Source organism: Salvia hispanica, chromosome 6 (genome assembly GCF_023119035.1).
Source record: "Salvia hispanica cultivar TCC Black 2014 chromosome 6, UniMelb_Shisp_WGS_1.0, whole genome shotgun sequence".
Classification (NCBI taxonomy): Eukaryota; Viridiplantae; Streptophyta; class Magnoliopsida; order Lamiales; family Lamiaceae; genus Salvia; species Salvia hispanica.
This window is the reverse complement of record NC_062970.1, coordinates 47,781,822-47,792,080: the sequence shown is the minus strand read 5'-3', so window position 1 is coordinate 47,792,080 and position 10,259 is coordinate 47,781,822. Positions and strand designations below refer to the sequence as shown.

The window sequence follows — 10,259 nt, the reverse complement described above, 5'->3', positions numbered from 1 at the left end:
ACATTCTTCACATTTTTGTGTAGCATGTTCCTCACAGTCAAACCTCATTTATTGTTTGCTATATTTAATATTGATGCCTTTACTTTTTGATTGTTTCACACCTTTCAAGGGGAAGGGGGGCTAGACAACACCTCCCATTTTCAAAATTGCAACTGTTTCTTTCCCTTCTATGTAGGGGGCAGGGCATGCCATCCTCCCTTGCTTTCTTTGACAGAATTTATTGCCTTGCATTGACCTTTTCATCTTTGTGCATCAAAACCTTTTTGTCCTAACCTATTATTTAGGCTGTTTCTTGGTTTGTAGTAACCCATTTCCCTTGATAAAGATTGCAGTTTGCTGTTGTAATAACATTACATGTTCCCTTTAATGATATTATGGACCACTTCAGTTTACTCCTTTGGTCCCAAATTGCCCTTTTGCTAACCACTTCTTGATTTTTGGATTAGCTTTTGTGCATTTACTTGCAAATTCTTGTATGATTCTTGTAGAGATTTTGCTATCTTGTTATTCGGCAGGTTGTCTCAAGGTGATCTTCAGCGAATTCCCAGGAGGGGCAGCGAGTTTCGAGATTATCGCAAGATTCTGCTACAACAAGGGGAAAGTGATCATAACTCCTCTCAACATTTTCAATCTCACATTTCATGGAAATGGACAGTCTATCCGACCTAACGCAAGAGGTTCGTGACTGGAGCTGGCACGAGCTTCTAGCAGCGTTGAAGCAGTGGCGGGAGCTGCTCCCTCGGGCTGGCTCATTGGCATTGCTCGACAAGTGCTTGGAGTCGTTGATTGGGAGAGTTGCATCGTCTTGTGAGACGAGCCCCTCTCCGTCTGCCTCATCTTCGGATGGTAGGCTGTCGTGTGACACGAGAAGCACAGAGAGCTTGAAGAGTGGCGCGTTTAAATCCACATGGTGGTTTGAAGATCTCGTGGCACTAGACACTGATCTGATCCGAATGCTTGTGAAGCTGATGGTGGCGAAAAAAATTGATCATGGGATTATCAGCAGATTTGTCTTCTACTATCAGAAATCAAGATTTGTCACTGCCTCAGCTGATGACAAGTTCAAGATCATCGAAGCTGTTGCTGACCTGCTCGATTCGTTGGATGTGGAGTGCATTTCGTACAAGAGCTTATTCGGGATGCTGAGAGTTGGTCTGGACTCTAGCAGCCGGGATAAGTTGGAGAGCATGATCGGTTCACGGTTAGATCAGGCGACCTTGGATGATTTGCTCGCCCCATCTCCAGTTGGCACGAGCTGCCTCTATGATGTGAATCTTGTTCTTAGGCTCGTGAAGTCCTTTCTTGGCAAGGGCGTTTGCTGCGTGCCATTGAGCCGGCTTAGGAAGGCCGCGGTCTTGATAGATCTGTTTCTAGCCGAAGTAGCCCCGGATCCTCACTTGAAACCGTCCAAGTTCTTGGCACTGATCATATCGCTGCCCGACTCAGCTAGAGACTCGTGCGATGGGGTGTACTACGCGGTGAATTTGTATCTCGAGGTATCCATCTTGCAAAATCGATTGTACTAATGTCGTATCTATAGTAATACTCCCTCTGTCCCGACTTAAGATCAACATTTGCTTTTGGCACAGGGATTAAGAAGATAGTGTTTAGTAATTTATAAATAAGTGTACAGTTAATAATTTAGGAGAGAGAATACAGTAAGAGAGATAATTATCTGTCCCGATAGATGATCGTTCACGTGTGATGCAGGTTCACTCGGGCTTATCCGAGGAGCAGAAGATGAAGGTATGCCGCGGATTAACCTACTCTAAGCTCTCTCCAAAAACACTCGACCACCTCACGCACAACGCCAATTTCCCTCCCAAATCCGCGGTCCAAGCCGTCGCCTCTCAGCAACACAGGCTAAAAAGCTTGCTCCACGCCACTTTAACCGAGGGGTCGAAGCAGGTCGTGCTATACGCGAAGAAGTTCAGCCTAACGGACGAGAACGAGAAGATCAAGGCGCATCTCCAAGGGATGCAATGGAGAGTGGTGGAGTTGGAGAAAGTGTGTAGGAAAATTCAAGTGCATATGAAATCAAGAATGGCAAGCCATAGTAGTGCCAAATCTGTACCTAGGCTATGTTCATAGAGATGCATCAAGATTTCATTTTTTTTAGGTTTTTGCATCTATAATATTATTGTATAAATCTATGTACATAAAATGAGTAATGCCCCTTTTTTTGTTTATAGTGAGATAGTTGTCTTAATGTATGTGCTTATTCACAAAAATGAAGGTTTGGATGTAAGTATATAAGCAAAATGTAAGAAAATGTGTGACTTGTGTTGTTCATTTCTGTTTATTCTCTGCAATTTTTTGGAGGGTTACATAAGTCTAGAAACTCGTTCGATACGTTAAGTGCGGTATACTGATTTTTTCGGTATTTTGGGCCACCCTATATGAAATTTGTTCATTGCAGATGTGGTAAATTGGGCCACATTTAGTTCTATGGCCCAAAAAATGGGCTTTTAGCAATAACATGGGAGTACGTATGAAATAAACCCATATAACAGAATATTGGGCCCTACATAAAACATGGGCTGGTCCTATTTCTATTAGTTTTGTAATGGGTTATTTACTTAAATATAATGGATTTATTTACCCCTGCATTCACATTACAATCTCCAAAATGAATAATATAAAATTGCGTGTAGCACGATTGTTTTACCAATTCATTAATTGCAATGCAAATAAACAATTCGTTTTATTTAATCTTATCAAAGCTCATGATATGTTTATTGGTATAGCCCTTCTAAGAAGAGATGTCAACTTTTGGACGCATTAAAAGTTTATTTATTTTTTATTTTATTTTGTGCGCATTAGAAAAACTCATATTCATACCCTTCGTCCACGAATAAAAGTCTCGTTTTTCCATTTTAGTCCGTCTGTGAATAGAAGTTTCGGTTCAATTTTACCATAAATGATAATAGTGTATCACCTTCCACAAACTCATTCAACTTTTATCATTTCATTTAAAATTTATATATATAAGTGAGACTCCTATTCCACTAACTATTATGCAAAAAAGATTTAATGATATTGCTTCTAAAATTAATAATAACTAGTACAACTAATTCAAATTTGAAGATGGAGAAAATGCAATCCAATCCAAAATTTCCATTCAATGATTCTACTACTGCAACATTTTCACTAGTTTAGAGCCAATAATCACATGCAATTCCAAATGTATGCATAAGTACCTAATAAGTTTGGATTATACAAATTATTCCAAGTTGGATTTAATTGGGTAATTGAAATTGAAAAAATCCACCTACTCCCTCAATCCCTTTTGCATAATTAAAAAAAAAATCTACTTTGCTTTCAAATTAAATGACACACTAGAATCAAATTAAATGACACACTTTTCTAGGTTATCCATAACTTAACTTGCAAAATCTAAATATTTTTTTGACATAATAAAAGAAAAAAAGAAGTTGGAAAAAGATGCCAAATCATATATGTATTCAATTAAAATCAAAAGAGTGAAAAAAGTGATGCCTCCTCTCCAATTCACTCTTTGGCCCACTCCCCATCATTTAATTTTTCCTATCTTTATTTCTGTAGTTTTTGAGTTATCCATTTTGAAAGTTTGAAAACCAATGTGTAGTACAATAATTTACATTAGTGATTATATGATAGTCAATGATAGGAAAATTTTAACTTGTGATTGAGTGCCTAAGCCTATAAATTAGCAAAGGAACTAATCACTGATATGTACATTGAAAATATCAAAATAATTTACTCTATAATTAAGAGTATTTGATGAAACTTTGATTAAAAAAATTACAATAGCATAGAACTCTCATGTTCCCCATTGCATTGAATTTGAATATATGTTCTAAACACTCCATATTTTATTAGTTCATTAAATTAGGAGTACTCACTTATTAGTAGTCTATGGTTCAAGATTCAAACACTTATATTTCCTCATTCCCAAGTAAAAAAAATACATTATCTAAAAATTAAATTAGTTACTAAACTACTCATTTTCCTTGCATAGAGTAAATGGCCATGATTCACGTAGCTTTGAATCCACACATGTTGCCCGCAGGGGCAGCGCAGTTGGCAACGGAGGACTTATGACACTCAGTGGATTAAGACCTCTTCCTTAACAGGCTACTGCATACACTGATTGAATCTTTTCGTATAATGTCAGGCTGAAATATGAAGACCGCCCAGACGACGAAATCACTTTTTGTTGCAATGGAATCCACACATTTAATTTTGGATACATAGCAAACAAAAAATATCCAAGAGTTCAATTAAAAATATTGTAATTTAGGATAATCCCAATGGTTCAAATGAGCTAGATGGTCCCACCTCCTCTCCTCTCGTTGCATGGACAACTGTAAGTGCAATTCCAGCTGGTGATGGTCCACGTGTCAGAATGTGATTAGGCTTCATCCCTATCTTATCCAATTCACAGTGACTGGTCCTATGATGTGTCCCATCAAGCCAAGCCAGGCGCCATCTAAGCTGCAGCTGAGCTAAGGGTTTTTCCTCCCTCGGTTCGCCGATAGGAGTCTCATTTGTGAACAGCACGAGTTTTAAGAAATGTTAAGAAAAATGAGTGAAAAAAAAGTTAATGGAATAAGAGTCTCACTTATATATTAATTTTAAATAAAATTTGTCTGAAATGAATTAGTGGAAAGTGAGATCCATGACTCCTATTCACGTCGGACTAAAATTGAAAAAACGAAACTCTTATTCGCGGACAGAGAGAACATGTTTTCTTCTTTTAAAAAGTTCTTTATTTTTGGTGAAAAAAGTGTCCGATCCAAAACATACTCTATCTCATTCAAATCGAAATATTTATATTTCGACCTTTTTTAAAAAAAAAAAAAATTAACTCCTATACGAAGGAGGAATTACAACTGAACTGAGGTCAAGAGGGCTCGAACTCGGCACCTCATACATTAATGTCTAAGCTTCTTGCCGCTAGGACAAAGGCTCTGGACATATTTCGACCTTATGTCTTGTTAAGTCCCAAAGGATAGAGAAGAAATTGTGATATTTATATGTTAGAAATATATCCATATTTGGAATAAGTCACATGGAAAAAGATGTCACTTTAAATTATACAGATGAAATAAGTATTAAAAATAACAAATCTTTAAGTAAAAAGACATATTTTCTGAAATGAAAAAAACATTACTCAGTCCTATAAAAATATGCGCTCTTTCCTTTTTAATCTGTCCTACAAGAACATGTACTTTCTAATTTCTAAAACTCTTTTCACTCTAATGAGGTGGGCTCATTCTCCATTAACAATACTTTAATTACCTTTTCTCTCCACCTCTCTCTTACTTTTCCAATTTAGCATTAAAACTCATGTTGAACCCAAAGTGCATATTCTTTGGGAACGGAGAAAGTATATGTACTCCCTCCGTCCTACAAAATATGTCACACCTGTGGGACGACGCGAGATTTATGAGGTTTTGTTTTGTGTGTGCAGTAGATAGAGAAAATATAATTTTTATATTAATGTGAAAAATAACTTTTTCCAGAAATGAAAAATCTTTAGTGGGATAAATTATAGAGGAAAGTAGGGCATGTTTTATGGGACAGAAGGAGTATTTAATTATATACTCATATAGGGTAGTGATAAAATACAAATTCTAAATATTGTACAAACTCCAAACTACGATTTTGACTATATACTCATATAGGGTAGTGATAAAATACAAATTCTAAATATTGTACAAACTCCAAACTACGATTTTAACTATTAGAAAATGTCAACAGATGATAAAATAGGAGCAACAAATAGTTGAGTTGGTCCAAGTCAATACACACGCGGTGTACTTCTTCACCTCCATAATTTTACAATTCCTTATTTATAAATAATTAATTTCAACCTATTCCTAAAATTTGTGGACTTTAATGTAGTACTAACACATTCAATTTGTGAATTTGATTCAATTGGAAATTAATGTGAACATTAGTTAATGTATCTGACTTTTTGCTGAGAAAGAAGAGCAGTACTACAACTCATCAACGTGAACGTTTTGTAAACAAATGTGTTTATAACGATTTTGGCATTTTGGAAAAGATATTTTTTGTATGAAAAGGGAAGGGGTACTTGCTAGATCCAATAGTAGAAATATTGTGTACACTATTTACATTATCAAGCATATAATCTTGAATTTTTTAATAACTAACATTCTCATCCTCTCTCATATTTTACCATACTATTATTCTCTTCTTTTTTACTTTACTTTTTTTTTACTTTACTTTAATTCTCGTGACATATTCATTATACATATTTTTATGGGACAGAGGGAGTATTTTATACAACAACTAATAGTAATTGCAGCACATTCATATAAGTATAGGGATTGACTTTTCCAATTTTATTATTAGTAGTATTAATTTAGCATCTTCTTCAACTTCATTAATAGTGGCCATTATTGTAACGGTAAGCTTTTATCCCTGCAATATTTTTTTCAGCCCTTCCTTCCAATTAAATCTCCAACAATTTAGACATCAAATACATTAACTTGGTGAGGGCATAATTACCTTCTAAGAATTTCTTAAAGTAGAAATCTTAAAAAAAAAAAAGGTTTGGAAGGAGCTTTTCACCCGATAATTAATAGTATGCCGATTTTGCCCTATAGGACAGGGCAAGGGTGACAAAATTCCTTGTTAATTAACTCCATTACGTTAACTAGTTTGGTCTACAACCTCTTTCACTCAATAATATTGCAAAACTATATATATAATATATTAAAATTTCTTTGGATTTATGATGAATGGATAGTATTCGAAGCTGGTGTATGGACTGAGTTTGAAGGCAAACTTGTCACAAAGTCTATGTAAAGGGGAAAAAAAGAAAAAAAATGGACCCTCACAAAATTTACAGTTACACTAAATTTCTACTTTCTTCTAATTGTTTCCATCAATTATTTCACATGATATATCAAAGTCTTGCATGGGGTCCCATTTTCCTACACATAATTTAATTCTACTCGATTAAAAAAATATTATTACAATGAATTTTCAAAGGCAGCATTAGTATTTCATGCAAGTTGTACCTTAATTTGACCAAGAAAATTCAATAAACACCTTTTTTCACTTTCCACTCTAGATGGAATGAAATTTTATTAATCTGAGCTTAGACAAACAAGTAAAGTAATGGTCAATAAAATAAAACCTCTTCGGCCAACCCGATCAACAAACCACGACCAAAATAGAACAATAAGGCATGTACCTAAATTTTGAAATTCGGTTCGATTTTTTTGTTTTTCGGTTCGGTTCATTTCTATAAATACAAAAATTTTGGTTTTTTGGTTCGGTTCGGGCGAAAAAGAAAAACTGAAAAATTGAAAAACCGAATTATATTTTAAATACTTATATCTATAATCTTTTAATATATTTTAATATAATATATATTATATATATTATATATATTCTATTAATTTTATATTATATATATTATATTCTATTAGCATATACAAAATAAAATAAATCATATATATTAGTATATCCAACATATTTTTTTTCGGTTTTTCGGTTTTTATGAAAATTTCAGTTTTTTGGGTTTTGTTCAGTTTTTGAAGTTTGATTTTCGGTTTTCCGATTTTTCGGGTTCTGTTCGATTTGGGTTTTGAACTAAATTCGATTTTTCGGGTTTGGTTCGGTTCGGCAAAAAACCGAACCGAAACCCAAATGCTCACCCCTAAAGGCACGAGCTGGAACAAGCGCATGCAAACAAGATGTAAAAAGCTCCACAGTGACAAAACACACACAGCCACACATTCACATCTCTATGCATAGACCATCTTCTCTTCCTCAAAGAAGAAACGTGTTCAAATTGTCTATGATTTGTTACACTCTCTAGATTGAATTCGGTTATAAAAGGAGTTATATTAGTATTCAAGGTCGCAAGGGAGAAGAAAAAGCATCAGAAAATGGATTGCATTCTGATTGTTGTTGCCATGGTTGTAATGTTGTTGGCTTTAAGGTGGTTTGTATTCCTCCGGGGGCCTCGGCTCCCTCCGGGGCCGAGGCCCCTCCCGATCATCGGAAACATCCACCAACTAGGTAAAAAAAATCCGTACGAAACCCTAAGACAGCTGGCGAAAACGTACGGCCCTCTGATGTCGATCCGTTTAGGCAGTGGGTACATGGTGGTGGCGTCCACCCCGGAGATGGCCATGGCGCTCCTCCAGCGCCACGGCCAGGCCTTCTCCGGCCGGTACGTCCCCCACGCGATGGAGGCGTGCGACTTCAGCAAGCTCTCCATGACCTTCGGCCCAGCCGGGAAGGCGTGGCGCGACAAGCGCAAGATGTGCAAGGAGATCGTCTTCTCGGACCGGTGCCTCGAGGGGAGCGAGCCCCTCCGCCGGGAGATGCTGCAGAAGCTCGTGGACGCGGTCAGCGTCCACTGCGACCGCGGGGACGTGGTCAACGTCCACGACGCGGTGTTCATGGCCAACCTCGACCTCTTGCTCTCCACCATCTTCTCCTTCACCTCCCCGGACACGGCCGTGGAGCTGAAGAAGAACATGGACGATTTCTTCTCCGTTTTTACTCCCAACATCGCCGACTTCTTCCCCATTCTCAAGCCCTTGGATCCGCAGGGGATCAAGCGCAAGGCGGAGTTGAGCTTGGGGAAACTCTTGGGCAAATTCCGTGAATTTGTTGACCAGAGGCTCGAGGACCGCAGAAGGAACAGCCCGAGGCAGGATCTGCTCGAGGCAATCATCGATATCGCACAAGGAAACGACTACAACTTCACCACACAAGATATCCCTTATTTACTTTTCGTAAGTTCCTCCGTCCCTGAAAATATGTCACTTATTTCTATTTTCGTCAAAATTTGTCACCTTTCATTTTTACTCCCTCCGTCCGCAAATTGGAGTTCCGGTTCACTTTTTTACTATAAATGGTAATAGAGTCTCACCTTCCACTAACTCATTCCACTCACATTTCATTTAAAACTAATATATATGAGTGAGACCCCTATTCCGCTAGCTCTTTTCACTCACTTTTCTTAACATTTCTTAAAACGAGTGCCGTAAAAAAATGGACTCCTAATGGCGGATAGAGGGAGTACTATTTTTTGGTAGTGGACCTCACATTCCAGTAACTCATCTCTCTCACATTTTCTTATAAAACTAATACTCCCTCCGTATTCAAAAAATAGAAACATTTGAAACGGCACGGGTTTTAATGCGTAATTGGTAAAGTAAGTGAGAAGAATTGGTAAAGTAAGAGAGATGAAGAGAAAAAGCAGTGAAAGTAGAGTTAGTGGATTGTGGGTTCCATGTCCTAAAATAAAATAATTCATGTTTTTATTTTTAAGGAACGACCCAAAATGAAGATAGTAGCTATTTTTATAAAACGGGGGGAGTATATAAAAGTAGGACCCACGTGCTACCAACTTTTTCAACCAACTTTCGATTACATTTCTTAAAACTCGTGTCGGGTCAAATGGTGACAAATCATGAGGGGCGGATGGAGTATTTTCATTTTCTCTATTTTTTTCTAAAAAAATCTATAAATATACTAGGAATTAATCGTGGGAGGAATTGACACGAACTCGTTCACGGTGGAGTGGATCATGACGGAGCTACTATTCAACCCGGACAAACTCAAAAGACTAAAGCAAGAGATAAAGAGCGTAGCCGGAGAGAATGGGCAAATCCGGGAGGCGGACATCGCGTCCCTCCCGTATCTGCAGGCAGTGATCAAAGAAACCTTTCGTTATCACCCACCAGGGCCTCTTGCGGTCACCCGGATGTCTGAAGCCGATCAAGAGGTGAATGGTTATATGATCCCAAAAGGGACACAAATAGTCGTCAACACGTGGTCAATGGCAAAAGACCCGAGCATCTGGACTGATCCGGAATCTTTTGAGCCGGAACGATTCCTTGACAACAAATTGGACTTCAAAGGCCAGCATTTCCAGCTCATACCCTTCGGGGCGGGCCGCAGAATATGCCCCGGAATGCCCTTGGCAACCCGGATTCTGCAAACGACCACCGCAGTTTTGGTTCATAATTTTGACTGGAAACTTGAGAAAGACAAGGATCATCCGGACCATAAAAATGACAACTTTGCAATAAATTTGCGCAAACCAATTCCACTTAGAGCTTTTCCATTTAGAATTTAAGATTTGCTCATCTTATGTATATTGGAAATTATCAATAGTATTACTATTTGAGCACGAAGATTAAAAAGTTATACTGTATTAAATGAAGTTAAGCAAAAATATGAAAAATAATAAAATATGAAAGATAAGACAAAATAATGTA

At 37.4% G+C, this 10,259-nt stretch overlaps 1 protein-coding gene and 1 pseudogene across 1 annotated transcript; both read left to right on the top strand.

The window, feature by feature from the left end:
- Positions 1–50: 50 nt before the first annotated feature.
- On the top strand, positions 51–2,186 carry LOC125197297 (annotated as a pseudogene).
- A 5,567-nt stretch (positions 2,187–7,753) lies between these two features.
- On the top strand, positions 7,754–10,175 carry LOC125193130 (ferruginol synthase-like). Its single transcript, XM_048090872.1, has 2 exons — positions 7,754–8,768; positions 9,515–10,175. Exons 1-2 carry the CDS (start codon positions 7,911–7,913, stop codon positions 10,115–10,117), a joined length of 1,461 nt encoding a protein of 486 aa, XP_047946829.1. The 5' UTR covers positions 7,754–7,910; the 3' UTR covers positions 10,118–10,175.
- Positions 10,176–10,259: the final 84 nt, after the last annotated feature.